The sequence below is a fragment of the Magnolia sinica genome, chromosome 8 (genome assembly GCF_029962835.1).
Source record: "Magnolia sinica isolate HGM2019 chromosome 8, MsV1, whole genome shotgun sequence".
Taxonomy (NCBI): domain Eukaryota; kingdom Viridiplantae; phylum Streptophyta; class Magnoliopsida; order Magnoliales; family Magnoliaceae; genus Magnolia; species Magnolia sinica.
In genome coordinates this window covers 89,599,168-89,622,460 of record NC_080580.1, presented here as the reverse complement: position 1 = coordinate 89,622,460, position 23,293 = coordinate 89,599,168, and the positions used below count along the sequence as shown (strand labels likewise).

Sequence of the window (23,293 nt, the reverse complement as noted above, 5' to 3'; positions counted from 1 at the left end):
TGTTTAAAAGGTGCTTCCCATCCCTATGTTGGCCCATCTTAAAAATCAAGCCAACCAAATCATCAGGTGGGCCACAACTCGGGCGATTGGTTCGACTACCATTGAAACCTTTTTAAGGTCCTCCATAGTTAAGGATCAGGCAGATGTTTACCTCATCCGTTCATCCTGGAGGGACCCACATTACGAACGAGATGGATGGTATATAAACATCATGGTGGGCCCCAGGAAGATCAATGAAGGGGCATTCCCCTCCCTACTGCCATACCGTGGCCCACTTGAGTTTTGGATCGGACTGATTTTTGGAAATCCATGGCCCACCACTACCTGAGGCAAATGATGGACGGAGTGGATGTCATCCACACGTCACGGTGGGCCCAACAGACCTTTTTTTGTCGCATGGGCTCGCAACATAATCTGCCTCCGTATCTCTTCTTTTTAAATGCTGTCTGCTGCTGTGGCCAAAGACTGTACCTCACACCAGCTGACGTCAGCAAGTTCTGTGGGCTGATCATGAGGTATGTGTTATATCCAGACAGCTCGTCTTAAGGTTTGAGACGAAAAATAAGACAGATCTAACTATCAATTGGACCACACTGCAAAAAGCAGTGGGGATTGAACGTATACCATTGAAACCCTTTTTGGGGTCACAGAAGTTTTGGATCAGTATGAAATTTGTTTTTCCTCTTCATTCAGGTCTTTGTGACCTTATGAACAGATTGGATGGAAAATAAACGTTATGGTGGGCCCTACGAATTTTTTAACAGTGAAAATCATTATTTCCGCTGCTATTTTGGTGTGGTCCAAATGATCTTTGGATATGATTTATTTTTTGGATAATGCTCTAAAATGATCTCTAAAAATAACGGCGTAGATATAATAAATACATCACTGTGGGGCCCATGTAACTTTGATCTCCTTTGAACCGTTCGTACAACTCGGAGCTCGAGGAGCGTCAGTGGTACACCAGCCAATCCGCTTCCGATCCATGTCGACCAAAGTTCAGCTCGTTTTCTCGCTGGGCCTGAACTCCTACACCAATATGGCCCTCCAATAAGATTTTAATACTCACCAGTCACCAAATCCAACCACTCGTTCAGTCTTTCACTCACCTGACTCAGGGTGTGACTCGTCCGAGTCAGGCCTACTTTCATTCCTGACATGGGGTGAATCTAGAAGCCAAGTTGCCTCTTCACCGATTACATGAATTATCTGACCATCCAAACCACATGTGCAGCCCTTGGACATGGAAAAGCCACTCATTTCATGTTCTAGCCGTCCACTTAAAAGGCCTTTCGGGCCCTTACCTTACACACGGTCTAGATCGATTACAACGTGACAGATTTGGTGGGGTTTGATCTCAATGACTTCTGGGCGCACCAAGGGAAGATATTTTTAACTCCCAACGAAAGGGACACACAAGAAAACGACAGTTTGAGGGTATTCTGTCGATATGAATAGCTTCAGGACATGAGAGTATGTAACATACCTAGAGTTTATAGATGTGGGCCCATGCACTGTGCAGCAGACTATTGCCCTGGGCCCCACATGATATCTGCCATACCCCCAACAAATCAACCCATCATTCCATGGAGCGGAATCGTAAAATAACAACTGTTTTACACAAGTGTGGGGTCCACCATGCTGTCTATCATGTAAAATCCACTCGACCACCTGTTATCCACTAGCTGTGGGGTCCACCATGTTGTAAATCTAAAATCCACTCCGCTCATCACGTGCGAAATCTTTTTTGGACCGTGCATCCAGAAGGTAAGCCCGGTGAAAAAGCTCATATGGTATAAAGAACAATGTAAAATTGTTACCAAAACAGCAAGTTCACCACGCAGCGGAAGTTGGTATGAGGCTAATTTTTTATTCTCCTCATCATCCTGGTAGGGTATACCTGATTGATGGGTTGGATGACAGATAAACACAATGGTAGCCCCAGCACAAACACATGGTTGGCATCCAATGCGCATTGTCCCATCTGGTGTGGCTCATCTAACTAGCTGAATTTTCGCCTTAGGACCTACCATCGAGGATAGAATCTGATAGACGGAGTAGATTTTACATATACAATATAGTGGGCCCCACAGACTTTGGATGTTTTACGCACGGCACGAAGCACGGGTTCTAGAGGACTCCAGTCGTCAATCTTGTCAGAAGGATAGCAGCGGTCCACATTCAGCTGAGGGAGGGCCGAAGATCAAACGGCTAGGATCTTCCAGTCTAGAAGATTTTTTGGGGAAGATCATATGACTAACATCTTCCAAGGAAGACTTTTGGGGCATATTGCTTGATTTGCACGGACATGCGGCTACAGAGGGATCGCATGATTCCAGAACGCACGGATTTTTAGGTAGAGTTCTTTTTTAATACGCTGGCATGAGATGACGATTTATACACGGGCTGGCCGATTTTAATTCAAATTAAAACGACTAACTGTGGAGCACACAGCCGCTAGGTCCGTCGTAAGATCAGATTGCTTGAGCAATCCAAACCTATGATTTGGGGACAACTTATTTGTTGAAACAAGACCATCAGATATTTTTCGTATTTGACCGTCCAATAAATGTTCATCACCAATACTATGGTCAGATAATCAAATACATCGATTTTTTATTTTTTTTTTCATATTACATCCAAACTGGGATCCATGATTTTGACGGTTTGATTTGAATTACTTGTATGCCACGCATGTGATTTCTAATGAGTATCATTCATCACTCTGCCTGCGAGTATCAGTGGTTTTTCCTCCTTTGGGTTACAGCCCACGTCCACCACAAGGGGGGATACTGGGTGAGGAAAAAAAATCTACGGTCACGATCATGTTTGGCAATGATGTCACGGTCACGAAGCTGGGCTTTAATAGGGCAGGTCCTCCCTATCACAGTACGGTATAAGTCAGGACGGGACTTGACCGTGTTTGGTCAGGCCGTGACCGTGGGGCCCTCCTTGATATGTATGCGTTGCATAGTCCATCCATTTTTCCAGCTCGTTTTAGGCCGTTGGCCAGATACAAATCTCAGGAGAACTACACAGGAAACAATGGTGATTGACCATTAAAAACTTCCTGTGGGCAACAAGCTGATATTTGTAATTTCCCTTCATCCACCACTATTTGACCTTATCAACAGGTTGAATAGAAAACAAACATTACAGTGGGCCCTAGGAAGTTTTTAATGGTTGGCATTCAATCACCACGGTTTCCTATGGTCTGGTCCACCTGAGACTTGGAGCTGCTTCAGTTTTGGCGCCACATCCTAATCTGAGCTGCAAAAACAGATGAACCGGGTGGACATACAACAATACAACAAGGTGGGCCCCACAGACAACCTGATCGAGTTACACAAATGTGAATGAATGTATGGAAAAGAAACAAAGGTTCAACATTGAGTGACCCATCCTAACTTTTTCTGACTGTGAACCACTCAAAAACTGTAGATGACTGGAGTGATGTCACACATTTATCACAATGGGCCCACAGAGCTGCTTTCACGCTGCTCATAAAACTACATGTCCTAACACTACATCTTCCAGGTGGGCTACAAGCAAAGAAGAGTTAAGTGGGTGCGAGCTAATCCAGGAAAGAATTGAAAGGATCAAAATACCTATCCCACTGGGTTGAAGGGTGACACACATGAAAAAACCAAAGGGTTTATCCGTCCCACGACTAATTACCGGGATAGAATTGGCCAAATGATCATAGAAGCTATGGCCTGGCTTACCCCATCAAAACCTCAAGCTGAAAATGCCTACAGCCTGTTCAAACGACGCTGATAATCAAACGAACTGGTGACCCCACCTTCAGCTTTCAACTATATCAAGCAAGTCCTTGGGGTTGATGATATCTTCAGAGCAAGAGAGAACTGAGGATGCCATTCAATGTAAGAAACCAGTCGTTTTTGTCTCACTATACGTACCCAGACGAACTGGTGGTCCCACTCTCAGCTTCCGACCATATCTAGCAAATCTTCAGAGCAAGAGAGAACTGATGACGCCGTTCAATGTAAGAAAACGGTCGTTTTCATAGCCCCACAGCATGTACTAGAGATCGGCAAAAAATCAATGGGGCTGGACACTGGAATCATCCGTTGTCAAATGTAAGCAGTGGTCCTATGCAAGCTGTAACTACCTAAAAAGGACAAGGACAAAATGGCACAACACAACTGTTGCAGCTACCTCTGAAATGGCCAGCCCATGACAGCTACAGGATTTCACTAAGGTGCATTAAAACATCTCCACGTGTCCCATGATCGGGACCATTGGTTTGGTGGACCGTTCTGGGATGCATCCCAAAAGGGCAAAGAAAAATATTGCACAGTTCCTTTGATTGACTATTTCTTAGAACAAACTATTCTTTTTCACCAAAATTCCTCCAATAGAGTGGCTAGGATTGTCAGAACAGTAAGAGTTCTTGCAAGTGGCCCATCATGAGTCTAATCGTGTTTGCCACTGAAAAGCAATGCAAAAGAAAGTGATTAACACAATAATCTATAGCCCTTTCAAAATATCAAAATAACAGCCCTCGCAAGGGAGTATCATCTCATTCGTGGGTGGCTTCTAGGAATATTAGGTATAGCAAGGGACCATCTGTTCAGGGAGTTAATGTTGGCCCATTGCAGGCCATGATCATGATTGCACGACTGAAAAAAAGCATTGATGCCTTACATTTAACTGAGCTAAATATGCATTTATATAGCGAAGAGAACAGGCAATACATGGCCTCTTGGCCGTATCAGGATGAAGAGAGCAACTTACTGAAACGAGGTGAAGAAGTTGATGGTGTCTCTGAGGCCTTCAATGAAGACATCAACATCTTCTTTGGTGTTGTAGAAGTGAAGGCTGGCACGTGCGCTTGAACTGACACCTAAGAAGCGGTGGAGAGGTTGGGCGCAGTGGTGGCCTGATCGGATGGCCACCCCGTGCTGAAAGAAAGAACGGTTAGCAGCCATCAGGAATAGACAGTTTAGAAATGTACAATGCAGAGTTTGGATGAACCACTAAAAAAGAATTCAATTCGATTTGCAGGCCCAAAGAATAGCATATTCAAAAGAACTGATTACCTACAGCCCGTTGCACCTTCTTTGTTGCCAGAATATCACTTCATCGCTTGTGAAGGACATCCTAGCCATGCAAACAGTGTGGACCCCTCCACAAAGAGGGTCTGTCTCAAAAACCATACCCACCCACTCATTTGGTGGGCCATCCATTTGGTGGGCACAGATATTTTATATGGAGACAGATTGTCTGCCCGTTGATGACAACAGTGTTGTTTGCCTGACGAGCAGATCAGCTGGTTCTTGCACCAGGTGATCTTCATGTTAGGGCCCACTGTTTACATGAACCTGACGTTCTAGACAAGTGACATGTCGGCAGGAGTGACGGATGCCTCCAAACAAGCCTAAAAGTGAGAATATTTTTATGCATTCTGATGGATGCTATTATGCAGTTAGTTTCTTCAGACACGTGGAGATGTCAATGATGAATGGGACTGTTGATCTGCTGAACGACCACCTGGATGGCCTATGGTGAGGAAACACGGGTGAATGGACCTCTCTAACCATCCAGTTGTTAGTTCCATCTTTTGATGCTGATCATTGCTCTGTTTTGAGTTAATCATTCCCTTTTCAGGCCATTGATCAGACAGTCAAAACCTCTTGATTTTCAGTATATGGCCCATCCTGGTGGTCACCCACCAGATCAATGCCCCACACCACTGCCAACAAGTACACATGTACAATAGAAATGCTTCATCATGTCAACCATAGAACTCCATCACGTTCACACAATCTAGCAGCATTCCTCTTTTGGAAAGAAAGGAATACAATGAAGATTTGATAAAGTAACTTTGAATAAGAGATTCACAGCACGTGCCAGTATACACAATCTGGGCCATTCATCCACACAAGGGAGAGAGAGGCCACAGTGAACTTGACCCTGGCCCAAAGCTGGTTCATTCACCAGGTGGGACCTACTTCATGTCCCAATAGTGGTCATTACACAATTTGTCCAATTTGACTGCAGTGCGCACCAAATCAGGGAACTGGTGCTCTGCGTTCTACAGATTTCCCAAAAATAAAGACCGGAGGCATAACAAATATGTTAAATAACATTCTGTCTGTAGTCACACCTGTTGATCGAGAAAGGTTGCAATGTCTGTCGGGTGAATGTTTTCAACATTGAACGAACAAAGCGCAGCCCGATGGACGGTATCTGATGGTGCAGGGCCATATACACGGACTTTGGGGATGGAGCGGAGGCTGTGATAGAGGTAACTGCCCAGTTCCATCTGTAGGAAAAAAAAAACAAACAAACAAACAAACAAACAAAGAAGAAGAAAGAAAGAAAGAAAGAAAGAAGAAGAAGAAAGAAAGAAAGAAAAAAGAGGCAAGAATCAGTTTGACAATGAGAAAAAGTGGAAAGCAGCGGAGAAACGGAAACGAACATCTAGATGAGTGCAATAAAAATAAAAAATAAAAATAAAAAATAAAAAATAAAAAAAAAATTATTTATTTATTTTGAAGATTGATAAAATTTTATTAGCGAAACCTGCAAAAAGAAGGGAAAGAAATGGGAAGGAGAAAAGCTTTTATGAATAGCAACACTTTTGAAAAGAGGACAAAAACTAGACCTCAACATCGAAATGGGAAGGAGAAAAGCTCCAGAAAGACGTAATCTTATAAGATGGTTGATTGCAATTAGAGTTGATAGTTCACGTAAAAATGTCAATGAACTTTCTAATCTTCGAAGTAGATTATTTTCATGAGAAACGCAGCTATTAGAGGAATTATATGATCCTTGCATGAGGATCTTCACAGTATTCCCAGGATTTCGGATTGTACAAGCTGCATGGTGCATGCAAGGTATTCATCTGGAGCTGCTTGAAAAGTTTGATTGTAAAGAGAGTAAGAACTCTTTCCAAGGCAAACCTAAAGCTGAAAAAAAGGATGAGGACATGCCTCCAGACATGATACAGCGCATTAGGCAAATGAGTTATCTTAAACCCACGCAAAAATGCAAATAAGTTGCACAATCACAAACCACCAAAATGATCTAAAAATGCTGGGGAGCACTTTCAAAAATTCCTATCTACAAAGCGTTCAAACATTTTTCAGATGCATGGAATTGGGAAGACAAATGAGAAGAGGTGCAAGGGTTTTTTTTTTTTAGGAGTCGAGTTTTCCTGAATTTTTCTTGGGATTTTTTGCTTTTATTTTGGCTGTTTTATTTTGGGCTTGAGTTTGGGGTGAGGCGGCAGTCCTTGCATTTTGCCGCCCTTGTTTTGTTGCATTTGTTCTCTTTTTGCCCTGTGGATGTGTGTTTCTGGTCTTTTGCCAGGTGGTTTTTGTAGTGTTTTTGTTATTTATTCAATAAAAGTGATCATTTCCAAGAAAAGCAAGTCCCAGACATAGGAACCGTAAGAGAAGATAAAAGGAGGAACATATTAATGTTTCAGAGCACTATATGAGATAGTTATAATGAAATGAACACCACTCTCCTTAAAGGACTTGAGGCCTTTAAGGTCCTCTGGTGAACTTATCATGGAGAGTGACCATGTCAGTATATATTTTGGGCTCCAAGGTCAAGTTCAGGTTCCTCGAGATTGACGAATATATCACCGGCAAATATTTTGAAAACAAGTAGATGTATGGGCATTTGTTTATCCACATCCCCAATAAGAAAAGCATCACTAGTGACTGTCTCAAATCCTTTTGTTTTTTTATCAAATAGACATGCACAACAAAGACAACCAAAATACCCTGGAACAAGGCTACAATGATGATGAGAAACACAAGAAAGTAAGGCCATAGAAATCTTTTAAGTGCTTAAATACTTAAAAAAGAAACTAGGCATGGGAATTAAATGTTTTAATAAGTACATGGGAATTAAATGTTTTAATAAGTATATCATTTACAGTTCACAAAGATTCATGGGATTCCTACAGTCAGGAAGAAGTAATCACAAAGTACCAAGTCATTCTAGTCCACAAATCAAGACACTTAAATAAATACATTTAAAATTAAAAATAAAAAATGTCAGGACATTGTGCGTGTGTGTGTGTTGTGAATGCCACCAAGTAATCAATCAACAAAAGGGGCATGCTAAGCATCAAAAGGAACGAAATAGTTCTCACCTCATACTCATGGATCTTTTGCATGCCAATTCGTGACAAATAATCAATTGCTGCCCCCAGCCCTATGGCTTCCCCAATTGCAGGAGTCCCAGCTTCAAACCTGACCAATAAGAAAGTAGACAAATGCCAATATTGGATTAAAAATGCCTAGGATTGGCAATCGGCCAAGATTGGGCCGGCTTGGCTAGGTCGAAGCATGGCCAGTGGCCACCAACACTTAAGACCCAAGGCCCTATGGCTTCCCCAATTGCAGGAGTCCCAGCTTCAAACCTGACCAATAAGAAAGTAGACAAATGCCAATATTGGATTAAAAATTCCTAGGGTTGGCAATCGGCCAAGATTAGGCCGGCTTGGCTAGGTCGAAGCCTGGACACCAACACTTAAGACCCAAGGCCCTAGCCTGGCATGGGCCCAGCACAGCTGGCCCGAGCAAAAAAAAAAAAAAAAAACAGTTGGGCCTGAGCTGACTTGGCCTGGCCAAGTTGATAAATTTCCTATTTCCCACTTGAATGCCCTAATATATCCCTTGATCAACATTAAGATGGATGGATTGCCTAATCTAGGATTGGAATGGCATATTTGTAGGATATAACATGTACATATAAAGTCAGGTCGGGTGAGGTTGGGCAAGGGAGAGCTGCACTAAAATGACTTGAGCACAAGACTGCCCTGAAAATTGACTGGGCCCTCCATGTAAGGCCCAAGCCTAGCCCATAGGCCAAGCTAATAGGTCCAAGCTCAGCTGAATGCCAGGTCGGGCTCATCGGGTTGGGCAGACTACCTGGCCCATTGCCACCCTTAAAATTACACACAAAAATAAGAAGGAATATTAAGATGTTTTGAAACCCAGATAGAGTATGGAATAACAAAAAAACAATTATTAGAAAACTCATAGATCATACTTTTCGAGAAAACTTAAACACAAGACTGTACAGCATGGTTCAAAATTCTGCTAATACGATACTTTCTTTAAGAAGAAGAAGGACAACCAATAGATATTGGCATTTTGAAAGCTCAATATCGACAATACTATCAATATTTTGAACCTTGCAATAGAATGAGAATCTGAGAGAGAGAGAGAGGACCATGGTCAAAACACCTAGAAACTTCTCCTTTTTGTACAAACCACTGGGCATGCAATGCCCGTGATGATGGCAGGCAAAACAAAAGGCAAAGAAGCAAAGGTACCAGCTCCTCACTAGTACAAGACATTGTTGCCATTTTTTTTAAAGATGACATTGTTGCCATTTCAATAGTCAACAGTCATTTGGCTGATTTTTTTTTAATTTTTTTTTTTAATTTTTGAACATTGTCATTTGGCTGATAAACGGCCCTCTTATACAAAATTATGCGTTTTTCTATTATAGTAAGACCATGCAGGTTTGATGTTTCCTCGTCTTTTCATTTCTCGGGATTGAAAAGGTCAAGGCAAATGTAGAATCTAGAAGCAGCTGATCATGGCAACAAAACCCACGATCACGGCATGATAAGACTAACAAAACATAATAAATTGAAGTTTCGAACAAAAAAATTGCATTTTTACTTCTTCTTTTTTAGCTCATTTCTCTCATTTCATTTCGAGTGCTTGCATAAAACTGACATGCCAACGTTAGCTTGGTAATTTTGTTTGAGATCACAGTGCAATGCTCTGCAAAAAGTTCCTGAAATAGGATCTTTATTAAACACTATTCAGATTGACCTCATAAACGAGAAATCACTGATTCTTATACTATTAGCCTCAATCTTCTATTTAAACTTCAATTGCACTGTAGTCTTTAGTCAATCAACATGCAATATACACCAAAACATTCAGTCCGTCCCGGATCATAAAGAAGAAATTTCTGCTTAATTCTCTCAGATAACATTAAGACCTCAACCTCCATACTCTAATAGCTTTTCAGTACTTGACTATTTGTCCTTTATTAACAACTAAAGGAGCTTTCCAATTATTTACGATACATCTGACACTTTTCTTCTTCTTCTTCTTTTCTAGAGATAAGATGTATCTTAAAACTTTTTTGCTTCTTCTTTTTTTAAGCAAAGATATATCTAACACTTTATACACACAACAAAGGAATATATTTCCATGAAAGGAAAAGCAAACCAAATGTATCCGGTCAATGCCGTGCAAAATAAGTCTCAGTTTAGTAGACCTTAGTAGTTATTCTTGACATTATGCCTGCCATATGCGAAACTAGATTGTACATCCAGAGTTAAAACATAGTCATACATAGTTTAAAAAGTTCACTTTTTTAAGGGTAACAAATTTTTATTTAGAAAAATGGGGGGAAAAGATATAAAAAGCCTGATGAGAGTTCACCCAATTAATACAATGAAGAAGAAAATCTCCCATACCCTGAGAATTTTCACCCGCATAACATCTATGTAATAAATCGCATACACAATCTTTAATATCCTGAAAGTATGGGATAATTCAAGGGGAAGCAACCCTTGTGTGGGCATGCACACACAAAAAAGAAAAGCAATCTAACAGGCTTAGTCATAAAGCTGTAAAGAAAGAGAAAGCCATAGAGAGGGGAAAGTAAAATTGGGGGTATCAAGAGAAAGCCTCTATATTGGTGTATTGGGACCTGAAAATGAGAGGTGGGATCATTGTGGGGTCCTCAGGTTATTTCAGGATTTTGAGCAGATCTGCATAGTATATCTTCTATGCTTGTGTGCTCTTGTAGTCTTTTCCTTTTTCTCTTAATAAAATTTCAGCAATAAAAAAACAGTAAAGTGTCTCAAAAAACCAAAAAGAAGAAGAAGAAACCAGTAAAGTGAGGTCACTGACCTGGAAGGCGGTTCTGCATATGTAGAATGATCCAAAAATACATCAGCAATCATTTCGCCACCACCTAGAAGAGAACATGGACAACATTAGGCAGATTGACAACAAAGCCATCTTCACCACCAATTTGGATGTGAATGCAGCTCACCTAAGAAAGGAGGCATTGCAGTCAGTATATCACGTTTACCATACAAGAATCCAACGCCTGTAGGCCCACACATCTGAGACACGTTTATTTCTTAACTTTCCAATACTACCCATTCAGGACATAATTTACAGAATAGATGGAACGGAAATCTCAAGGGTATCAGCTGCAAAAACGTAACATCACGAACCTTGTGAGATGATGCAACAAGAAAATCAACATCCAGACTCTGCACATCAACCACCATGTGCGGAACACTTTGACAAGCATCTACAAGCACTTTAGCCCCAATGTTATGAGAACAATGCACAATCTCATCAATGGGAAGAATAGATCCTGCAAAGGGAGGAGCCCTTATCAGATCTGGTGGCACATTCCTTTTCTGTTCATTTTTTTTTCAGTAGGTAATAATAAGTGTAGTGACATCCTTCAGGCCATGAACAATAAATAAACAAATAAAGCAGTTCCAGACCATTAGAGACATGCAGTTAACTCATCTTCCTAGTTACAATTTTCACAGCCAAGCAGATATGCTTATGCAAAAGAGAATCAATCGCTAAAATTGACCACAAGAATACAAACCAGCCATTCATGGATCATGAAGTGCATAACTGAAGCATGGATGGCAGCAGCACAGTTGGATAATAAGTTTAGTCATAAAAAAAGAGCACAAATTATCAAAACAAACTACTTCTGTACCAGCATAAACGAGACTATAAGGAAATAATTCTTGTTTATTTAAAATAATCATGTGCAAGTACATAAAATTCAGTGGCATGGTTTTAATATTCAGATGAATCTCATGCGACTTGTACCAGTCAACTCGGACTTGGTCAGACCCCATCCAGTTTGATACCAACTTGAGTGAGTGGGGCTGATTCAGCTCCAATCGACTCGGGATGGAACAAGTCGGTGGCACATTCCTTTTCTATTCATTTTTTTCATTAGGTAATAATAAATGTAGTGACTGTTAGTGCCTATGTTTGTCAATAACGTGAGTTTGTGTGTCATTGAGTCGGTTGAGCCTTATTGGTAGCCGAAAACATCCAATGACTCGAAGACGTGCGGCAATCAAGGCCTGAACACACGGGTAAATTAAGGTGCCTTGGTACTCCTAGCCCTAGACCCTTCCTAAATCCAAAACATTAGCGTATGATGATCCACATTAATAGGAAAACACTTGTTTAGATCATCTCAAGCCTTAGGAATCAAATTGAACACTTTCAGCAAGGTATATAGAGGTTCAGCAGGGCTGTCGATTTGACCTGAGAGGCTATCGGTCCAACCGACCATGGACAACACTGGACAGGATTGTCAGTTGAACCAACATGATTGTCGGTTCGAGTCGGTCCAACCAACAAGACCAAATTATGTCCAGATTCGATCTGTTTCAGACCTGCCTCCTATCAGTCGAACCGACAGCCTATAGGTTCGACTAACAGGTAGTCATTTTAGATCCGTTGCTTCACTCCTCTATTTATTAGGTATGGCATTTGCAAGTTGATGGTCTTTTGATAGAGCAAGAGTTTAAGTGTCTTCCTCTTCTAATCCCTTCTCTTAGACCATTTCTCTTGAGATCATACCATCCCCTTTTTTGAAAAAAAAAAAAAAATGACCTTCGGAGCTTCTATTTGCCCAAATCACTTCAATCTACAGTTTTAATCCTAAAAACTATAGTAAGAGTAGTTGAAATCTGTTGTATAATAATCTAAGAAAGTTTTTGGAATAAGAAAAGTGAAATAAATAAATAAATAAAATAAAGAAAGAAAGGAAAAAAAAAAAGTAGTCATTTTTTTTTACCGTTGAGGGAGTAACGGCCGTTATGCCCGGTAACGGCCATTATGGATCCCGTAATGGCTGATATGGTCCCAAAAAATAAACTGCCCCATTTCACCCTCATATTGTGTAACAATCACGGCTATTACATATACATATCAGCCTTTACGGCCATATCATGACGAATACGGAACACCTCCCGCTGCTACAAACGCGCATTTGGCTCTTGGATATGACACTTCCTAGCACTACCCTGAACCCAGTGGCTAAATTTTTTGCAAGAATCTTGTGGGGGCCTCCAATCAAGCTTTACTGGTCTATAATTTGCTGCTCCAGACACCTTCAGAATAATAGCAATGAAGGATGCTCCTATATCAGCCGACAACCGACCCTTTCAAAGAATTCTACCATGAAGCTCATGATGTCGCCTTTCACTGTATCCCAAAGCACATGGAAGAAAGCAGACAACTAAGCTACTTCATTTCCACATAAAGATCATTTCCTTCACGAGTACGTTCACCTACTCCGCCGAACACAAATACACCTCCATAAGATATTTCGCAAGCCAAGCCAATATGCCTTGAACTGCCCGAGGAGAAACTGAGTGAAAGCAACAACCAAAACGATAGTAGCATGTGTCAGCAAACAACTCTAAGCTAGTAAGCTGTGATCCCGTGAGTATAATTCCGCCAATTCCAGCAACACCAACTCCAAGGTTGATGACCCAGAAGATTTTTCGCAGCAACAAAGCCAGTAATCTTGTCATGGTATTATAGCATACGGAGATCAAGAGAATGACAGGTTGACAGCATATGTTATCAAGAACAACATCAAGAAGATCATAGATGTTTATGTACGAGATAAGAAGTAAAAAAATTAAAACACATGCCAGAAAAAAGGATCACATGTACCAAGTGTGTTTGAGACATGATGGACAACCACAAGTTTTGTCCGCTTAGAAAGCAGGCTCTTCAACTGGTCAACATCTGGAATCTCTTCTTCTGTCAAGCTAACAAACTTCAGAGCAGCACCAGTCTTTTGAGCTATAAGTTGCCAAGGAACTATAGCACTGTGATGCTCAGCCATTGTAAGTAAGATCTGAAAGTTAAAAAGATTAAAAGGAAAAAGTAAGCACAGTAAATGAAAACTTTGAACAAGAGAAGATATACCAAGCTAAAAACATTCCAGCAAGTGGCACCAATATAGCCTGTATCACAAGGTAAGATTTGCCCTACTGAAATATAGGGCTGGCAATGGGCTAGGCGAACTTAACATTTTGAATAGGTCCAGCCCAGCTAGTTCAAAATCCAGGCCAGAACCAACCATAGGCCCCGCCATTGCCAGCCCTACCTCCATACATGCTTAAACTAAATATTCCAAGTGAAAGTTGTCGTCATGAAACGTTGAACATGCACAATGCCCCTCTACTCAATTGGCAAGATGTTGACAGAACTAACAAAAGGTGTTACATAATGCAGCTAAACTTATTAATTTTGCCTTTTTGGTCAATCCAGAAACTAAACCGTCAAGATGTAAATATACTAAGAAAGGGTGAAGTAGCCAAAAGGCAAACAGTCTTTTGACCAAAACACCACATGTACTATGTCGCAAGTTGCAAAATCATCCCCAGTGGGGTTGCCAGCTGCATCATAGAGATCCATACAATTCCAAGAACTGACGCCAAATCAAAGGTACTGAAATATTGGTAAACACATCCATGCCTCTAGTTTCTTTCTTGCTTTTTTTTTCTCCCCTCTTCATATAACCACAATTTCATTTAATTAGAAGCAAAGCAATTTTTTCAAGTAAACAGGAAATGAGGAAAAGGAGTGCATCAACGAAATGGGTCCCCAAGACAAAGATTTGATCTTCTGACACCTTAAACTAAGGTGTCCATTATCTCATTAGTTTCTCTTGCTACCCAAGCAAATGGAATTTTTAGCCTAGAAGCCAACTGAAAAACCTCCATGAAAACAAAAGACACGAGCTCTAGGCTTCAAAATAAGTTAGACACCCAAGCTATGATATATTTTGAATCTCTTTCCCCAATAAATTCCTGAAAAGAATGCAACCCTTCCCATAGAGCCATTGTTTTTGCCTTTCTACTTCATTTGAGGCAATTCACCTGACTGATCTAGAGAACATCACACTGATACAACTTACAGCCTAAGTTATGATGAGCAGCCTGAGGGTAGGGTTGGTAATGGGTTGGGTCAACCCATGGGTCAACTGGCCCAACCCACTTTTGAAGCAGATTCAAGCCAACCTAAATGGGTAGAAGGGTGGCCTCAGGCTAGAAATGTGGCCCATTAAGTAAATGAATCGGGCTCAGTTTGAAATATAGTTGCACAAAGCAAAGCAACAACAGATTCATGTGCAAGATCGAGCGGGAGCATAAGACATAGTCTGAAGCACAATTCAAAGAAAGTGACACCCTTTTAGAAGGATCATGTAACTAAGGTTTGAACTTTGAAACCCACCCAATCCAATCTGCGATGTGGGGACAGGCATACCTCGAGTCGCATATCCCATATTCCTTAAACCTGAATTAGATCAAGCCAAAGCAATTGACCCAAACCAATTACAATTAGATATGCTGGATCGGGCTTGGGCTTAATGAAACTTGGGTTTGGCAGGTCAATCCATGGCATAATAGGTGGTGGTCTGGTTAAGCCCATAATTATTGTCCTGTTTAGCAAATGGGGAATACTCGGGCCAAACCCGATCCAACATGAAAAACCATTGCCAATGCTACCTAGGGGCATTGTCATAAATATCCCCAAGAATTTGAAAATTCTCATGATTTTATTGAGAGAAATCAGCTAAACAATATTATCATAATAATATTGCAAGATTTTCAAAATATTGGCAGCTTTTAATTTTTTTCTTTTCTCCGTCTCCTTTCCCTTTCTACTTTGGCCTTTGGCCTTTAATAAATTCAGAATCTTTCAAAAAAAAAAAAAACAATCTAGAGTTAATATCAACTGCTAAAATCTAGTAACTATCAGCCATTGACTGTCCCTAAATGTAACAAAAAATATTGTAGTGTATTGTAGCATTACCACAACACAAACTGTGCCACCCCATTTTCATAGAAAAGTTGGAAGTTTATAAAGGCCTTCTAAATCCCTCCAATGACTAAAAATAGCTATGTAATGAGATAAGACCCTAAAACAGTTCTAAAACCCTAATTGATTCAAAATAGGCCTTTCCATGAACTTGACGAGGTGTAGCACAAATGGGGTTCACCGTTCACCGGATAGACTGAACAGCCCGCCGGTGTGATCATGTCCCACTTGAAACATAACATTTCAAAGGACTGTAGGCCCACTTTGCATTAAAAGGGAGTAAAAACCAAAGCGTTCCAATCTGCATCTGAAGCAAGCCAAGTGATGGAGAAACATACCTCGTCCCCATGCTTTAAATTTGACATGCCCCAAGAATAGGCTACCATATTTATAGCTTCAGTAGCATTTCTTGTGAACACAATTTCTCTTGATTCTGATGCATTAATAAATGATGCCACCTTATTCCTCGCATGCTCATATTCATCCGTGGCTTTCGCACTAAATTCAAAAAATACAAGTAAATGGTAACAATATCGAAGTAAATAAAGAACAGATAATAAGTTCCATAGACAACAAGATTCATTTAGTGAAGAAATAACAGCTATCAATAGTTAAATGCACTAATTGAGGAAGAATGAGATAAACACTTGAGGACCTCCAAAATCGTTAAGTTGCATACTTCAATATTGTAAACAATAGTTAAATTACCAGAGGGAGAGGGAGGGAGGGAGGGAGGGAGAGAGAGAGAGAGAGAGAGAGAGAGAGAGAGAGCACTCGACAAAAGGTATTAGATTTCAATGAAAGCAAATCAAATGAAATGTAAACAAAAATGACAATTATTTTTTCAAATACCTCAAGAAATGGATGCCACGGTGGACATTGGAATTATAGTTTTCATAGTAGTAATTTAAAGCTTTCAAAACAGCAGAAGGCTTTTGAGACGTCGCAGCATTGTCCAAGTAGACCAGCCTTGAGCCATTCACCTCCTACATATTACACAAAAATACCAAATTCAATCATAGAAACAAAAAACGGTAGAGACAATGCATGTTATAAACAATATCATAGCTGGAAGGTACTCGAATCCATCATGCAGGATCATGAAGGAGCATTCATTACCCAATCCCCTGCACGCAGCGGGAGAGGCAAATCAGGCGATCCAACTAGTGGCTCCCATTTATTGATGGCACTATTGGGGAACCGCGAAAGTACTCAGAGACGAATCAAGCAAAGTACACACAATCGCACAACCAAATCCAAACAAGAACAATCCGAATTTTACGTGGAAAAACCCTTGTGTAAAAAAACCACAACACAAAGCAACGACTAATGCACTATAAAAGAAGAATTACAAGAGATAGAGTCTTCCCGATTCGAACAAGCCTCGAATCTCCTTCCTCAAACCCTAGCTATGCCCTTGAACCCTTACGAACGAATTAAAAAGCCCTAATACACCTCCTCCCAAATCCCGATAACACTTGTTATATATAGTGTTACAACCGAAATAGGAAACAACTTGCACACATACGCAATTTTGCACACATATTTGATGGGACCTTCGATGGCATCGACACCCCATCGAGGATCTGTCAATGGCATCGAACTCCGTCGATGCCATCGAGTAGCAACACCAAAACGTTCCAACAACCAACATGAATTTTATGGATTTTTTCGATGGGATCGAGTATTTATTGATGGCATCGACATCTGCTCGATAGTATCGAGTGGTCTGTTGATGGCATCAACAGACCCCTATTACTAACAGATTTAAGACATCAACAACAATCTCCACCATGTCTTCAATCTTCATTCTTCATAGCTCTTTATCAATCCTCTTCTCTAATTCTGCCTTTCATCATAACTCCACCACCACTTCTTGTGCACACTCCGTCTTCCATTTACACCTTCGCTAAGCCCAGAGAAGTTGTATAGAACTCGAACTTATCTGTGGGAACCACCTTTGTAAGCATGTTAGTCGGATTCATGCTTGTGTGAATCTTCTCTAAAGTCACGCCTCCTTCTTCAAGCACATATCGGATAAAATGATGACGCACATCACTATGTTTAGTACGTAAGTGATAAACAAAATTCTTAGCCAAATCGATCGCGCTTTCGCTATCACAATTGACTGGCACGGCCTCATGTTCATGTTGAAGCCCCAACTGATTTATCATTCCTCTCAACCAAATACCTTCCTTGAACGCTTCTGTTAGTGCCATATACTCAGCTTCGGTCGTAGAAAAAGCCACCACAGAATAAAGCTTCGACATCCAATTGATCACTTCACCCGCTAGCACAAACAAGTAACCGAAAGTTGACCTTCTATTATCCACACTACTCGCATAATCTGAATCCACGTAACCTACTAACTTGTCCCCTGATTTTTCAAATGATAAGACGTAGTCATGCGTACCTCAAATATATCAAAGTAGCCATTTCACTGCCTCTCAGTGTTGCTTGTCGGGGTTAGACATGTATCTTGCTAACAACACCCACCGCATGTAAAATATCCGGTCTTGTACAAAGCATGGCATACATCAAGTTACCAACTGCGCTCGAATAAGGCACACGAGACATAACATATTTTTCTTCATCTGTTTTAGGACACTGTTCAGAAGAAAGCTTAAAATGAGCTGCGTGGGGAACGCTGACCAGCTTTGCCTTGTCCATCCCATACTTCATCAATACTTTCTCAAGGTATTCCGCCTAAGATAACCATTATCTGCTCCTCTTCTTATCTCTGTGTATGTTAATGCCGAGAACCATCTTTGCAGCCACTAGATCTTTTATCTCAAATGTCCCTGATAGCTGAGCCTTCAGTATGTCAATCTCTGACATGCTATTACTAGCGATAAACATGTCATTAACATATAATCTCAAAATAATATACCTCTCATCACTCAGTGTCTTGTAATAGACATAATAATCATACTCATTACTGGTAAACTTCTGACCCATCCTGAAAGAATCAAATTTCTTGTATCACTGCTTAAGCGACTGTTTCAGGTCGTACAACGACCTTTTTAACCTACAAACATTGTTCTTTGTCCCTTGTATTTCGAAATCTTCTGGTTGCTTCATGTAAATCTAACTTTCCAATTCCCCATGTAGGAATGCAGTCTTCACATCCATTTGTTTTATCTCGAGATTGTATTGAGCAACCAGTGCCAATACAGATCTAATAGATACTTGCTTTACTACCAGCGTGAATATCTCAGTGAAGTTCATACCTTCTGTCTAAGCATATCCATTCGCTACCAACCTTGCCTTGTACCTATGATTTTTTTCTTGAAGCCCCACTTGCACCCAATCGCTTTTCGGCCGACGGGAAGCTCTACCAGCTCCCACGTCTCATTCTTATACAGGAAGTCCATTTCGTCATGCATTGCTGCTTTCCACTTTTTGGTATCTACATCATCAAGAGCATCCTAAAAAGTAGACATATCCCCATCATCCATAATAAAGGCAAATGCAACATTCGAATCATCCCTGTATCTGGCCAGTAACCTACGATCCATTGGCGGATTCCTTCTCACGGGTGGTTGTTCCACCTACTCCTGTACCTCTGTTTGTGTCTCTGCATCAGCTTATGTTTCATTTCTGTCTATCTGAACATCCACAACTGACTTTTTCGCTTCCTTATGCTCATCCTTACGAAACAAGAATCCCTCGTCAAATTTTACATCACAGCTAAGGATGATTTTCCGTGTGACACGGACATATAGCCTATACCCATTTATACCATTACCGTAACCGACAAATATGTACTTTTTAGCCCTTTGGTCCAGCTTATTTCTCTCAACTGACGGTACATGAGAGTAAGCATCGCAAACAAATACTTACGGCCCCGAGTAGTTTACCTGCTGACCACTCCACACTTCTTTTGAAATTTTACAATCAATGGCTGTAAAATGGAACCGATTCACCAGGTAACAAGCCGTGTCAACGACCTCAGTCCACGTTTCCTTGCCCAACCCATAATTATTGATCACACATCGGGCCCTCTCTAAGTGAGTTCGATTCATCCGCTTAGCCACACCATTTTGCTCTGGTATGTGGCGCACTATGTTGTGCCTTACGATCCCTTCATCCTTACAATACCGATTGAATTCCTCAAAAGTGAATTCTCCACCATTATCTATCCTCAACACTTTCACTTTTCGCCCTGACTGTTTTTTTAAATCGTTTTTCACTATTTGAAGTTGGTGAAAACTTCAGATTTACTTTTCATAAAATAAACCCACACTTTTCTAGAATAGTCGCCAATGAACATGGCAAACCATGACGACCCTCCACCATAAACCACGAACAACGGCCCCTACACATCAAAATGCACATAATCTAGAATCCCCTTACAAACATATTTTTCAAATTTAAAAGACAACCTTGACTGTTTACCATATGTACAATGCTCGCATATACTAAAATTAATACTTTTAAAAATTGTAATTAAACAAGCTCCGCTCGCTCATGTGGCCCCAGATCACATACCACATACGTACAAATGTGGAATCCGCTACAGACGTTGTAACTCCACCAGATGAAGTACTCCCGATCAACCTGTAAAGGTTTCCATTCCCATGCGCTTTCATGACTATGAGTGCCCCCTTGAAATATTAAGGACAAGATCAAACCCGGTGAATTTGCACCCTAGTGCATTGAGTGCACCCAAAGATATCATGCTCTTCCTCAACTCAGAAACGTGTCTTACTTCGGTCAAGATACACTCTATGCCATCAAACATCATGATGCGCACTCATCCAACACTAACCACGTTACATGCAATGCCATTGCCCATAAACACCTAACCACCATTGCAATCATTGTATCTGGTGAACCAACTCCCATAAAGGATCATTTGGTACGAAGCCCCCGTATCAAAAATTGATTCTCCGTCAAAGTACCCGGATTTTGATGCAGTCAACACGTCACTACCATTTGTCTCCTCACTGAATTCCACAATGTTGGCCTTCCTGGAAGAACTCTCTGAATTCTCCTTTCTTGACTTAAGATTCTTACAATCCTTCTTCATATACTCGGTTGTGCCACAATTCCAGCACTGCAACTTTCCTTTGCCCTTCCCCTTAGATTTAGACCTTAATCGTGAAGATCCACTGTCCCGCTCAGAATATCTCCCCCTTATAACTAGTGCATCTGTAGAAGCACCCACGTCACCGTTTTCCTTTCTCATCGCCTTCGACTGAAGGGCTGAGATAACGGTCTCAACGCTAATAGTCATTCTACCAGTGCACAAAGAGTCTTTGAATGACTCATACAATGCTGAAAGAGAGTTCAGCAATATATATGTCTTATCTTCATCTTTCATCATTTCATCCACATCCAATAGCTTGCAAACAAGCTTATTGAAGTTACTAATATGGGCCTTAACGTCAGCCCCCTTCGCCATCTTCAAATTGAACAACTGTAGCTTCATATATAAACGATTTTCAAGAGACGTCTTCGCAAAGATGTTCTCTAACTTTACCCATGTATCCGATGCAGTCTTCTCTCTCAAAATATTATAGAGGACCCCATCCATTAAACACAACTGGATAAATATATTAGTTTTCTTATCTAACTTGTTCCATTCTCCTTTTGACATGGTTTCCAGTCACTTTCCAATGAGAGCTTCGTCCAATCCTTGCTGAACTAGGATACCATTGATCTTAACTTTTCATAGTTCAAAATTGTTTTTACTGAAATATTTTTCTACATCAAACTTCATGTTAGATGCCATTGATACCTTACTTTCATATTCGATCTGCTTCCCAACGTTAACTCTAATACCTCTTGTTGGGGAACCCTAGAAGCATTCAAAGACGAATCAAGCAAAGTACAACCAATCGCACAACCAAATCCAAACAAGAACAATCCGAATTTTTCGTGCAAAAAACCCTTGCAAGATAAAACCACGGCACAAGCGACGAGTAATGCACTATGAAAGCAGAATTACAAGAGATAGAGTCTTACCAATTTGAACAAGCCTCAAATCTCCTTCCTCAAACCCTAGCTATGCCCTTGAACCCTTGCGAACGAATTAGAAAGCCCTAATACACCTCCTCCCAAATCCCGATTACACTTGTTATATATAGTGTTACAACCGGAATAGGAAACAACTTACGCACTTATGCAATTCTGCGCACATCTTCGATGGCATCGACACCCCATCGACGATCTGTCGATGGCATCGAACTCCTTCGATGCCATCAACTAGCAACACCAAAACGTTCCAGCAACCAACATGGATTTTCTAGATTTTCTCAATAGCATCGAGTGGTCTGTCAATGGCATCGACAGACCCCTGTTACTGACAGGTTTAAGACATCAACAACAGGCACTATATAGAAAATTAAGCTGAATGGATAATCCAGCCATCGTAATCCGCCATAGTTTTAACTGTTCAAATTTCCCGTAGGTGTGTGTTATTAATCTATTGTCATCTGCGGCCCACCAGCAGACAGGACACGCTAGAAGGGGAGCCTGGATCAAACATCCGGCATGCCATGTGTCAGTACAGCATGAAGAATGGGCCCTTTCCTGATCCAGCAGGCCGAAGGCAAAACCTCTTCACTGCAGCTTCCATGCTTTTAATTCCGCATTACAATTCAACTGAACGTTTGCAATTCAGTTCACTCACATATTCAAACAAGGTATTCATTTCTTCTTAGAACGGGTGGAATGTGGACAATGGGCGGGAATCGCAACGCGAATTCGAATTCGGGTGGGAGATTGGGGTGCACGCGTAAATATCTTCCCTTGTAGAATCCAAGACCGCCGAAATCCGTAGAAAGAGAAGGGCGAAGATTACAGACGTACCTGATCGAGGATCGGGAAATCCGGCCGGGTGATCTCTCCCAGGGAGGCAGATAGGGATTTGCCGCCTTCGCCTTCCTCGGTTGGGGAGAAAGAGACGGACGCGGTCGCGGAAGATGAGAACCGGCAGAGGCTGAATCGGACGGCTCTGGAGCTGCTGCTGCGGACAGTGCGATTGGGGTTTGGGGTTTTGGAGGGAAGGAGCTTCGGGAAGAGGATTTCCATGGATTTTCGAGAAGCAGGAGAAGGAGAGAAGAGCTTGGATGCTGGAGAAGGCATATTGCAGATAAATGCCATTTGAGAGAGGATTTGCCGGGAGTGCGTAGTGCAAAAGTATTGTATTTATCCTGAAAACCTTACGGTTGCTTTCATTAATGGGGGAGAAACGAACTAAGTTGGATGAATTCCACGCCGTCCATCACGTACACCACCCCTTTTTAGCCGTTGAACTCAAAAATCAGTATGATCCAACCCTGAAGTGGGCCACACAAAAAAGTTTATACCTAAAACCTCTTAAATTTAGGCACGGCTTCAGTGGATCCTGACTGTGGGGTCCACCGTGATGT

The 23,293-nt window shown here is 41.2% G+C and overlaps 1 protein-coding gene across 1 annotated transcript; it reads right to left on the bottom strand.

Annotated features, from left to right (window-relative positions):
• Positions 1-4,294: 4,294 nt before the first annotated feature.
• On the bottom strand, positions 4,295-23,048 carry LOC131253648 (cysteine desulfurase 1, chloroplastic). Its single transcript, XM_058254736.1, has 11 exons — positions 22,731-23,048; positions 16,767-16,900; positions 16,253-16,412; positions 13,758-13,944; positions 11,261-11,406; positions 11,074-11,146; positions 10,929-10,992; positions 8,135-8,234; positions 6,131-6,289; positions 4,759-4,925; positions 4,295-4,452 (listed from the first exon to the last, which is right to left on the bottom strand). The coding sequence occupies exons 1-11, from the start codon at positions 23,022-23,024 to the stop codon at positions 4,437-4,439; spliced, it is 1,500 nt and encodes a 499-aa protein (XP_058110719.1). The 5' UTR covers positions 23,025-23,048; the 3' UTR covers positions 4,295-4,436.
• Between the last annotated feature and the right edge of the window lie 245 nt (positions 23,049-23,293).

Coding starts and splice junctions, on each gene's coding strand:
- LOC131253648 (XM_058254736.1), bottom strand. CDS start 23,024: ATGGCATTTATCTGCAATATGCCTTCTCCAGCATCCAAGCTCTTCTCT. Junction 16,901..22,730: donor ATTTCCCGATCCTCGATCAG/GTACGTCTGTAA, acceptor TGTAATATGTAG/GAGGTGAATGGCTCAAGGCT. Junction 8,235..10,928: donor TATGCAGAACCGCCTTCCAG/GTCAGTGACCTC, acceptor CTTATTGGTCAG/GTTTGAAGCTGGGACTCCTG.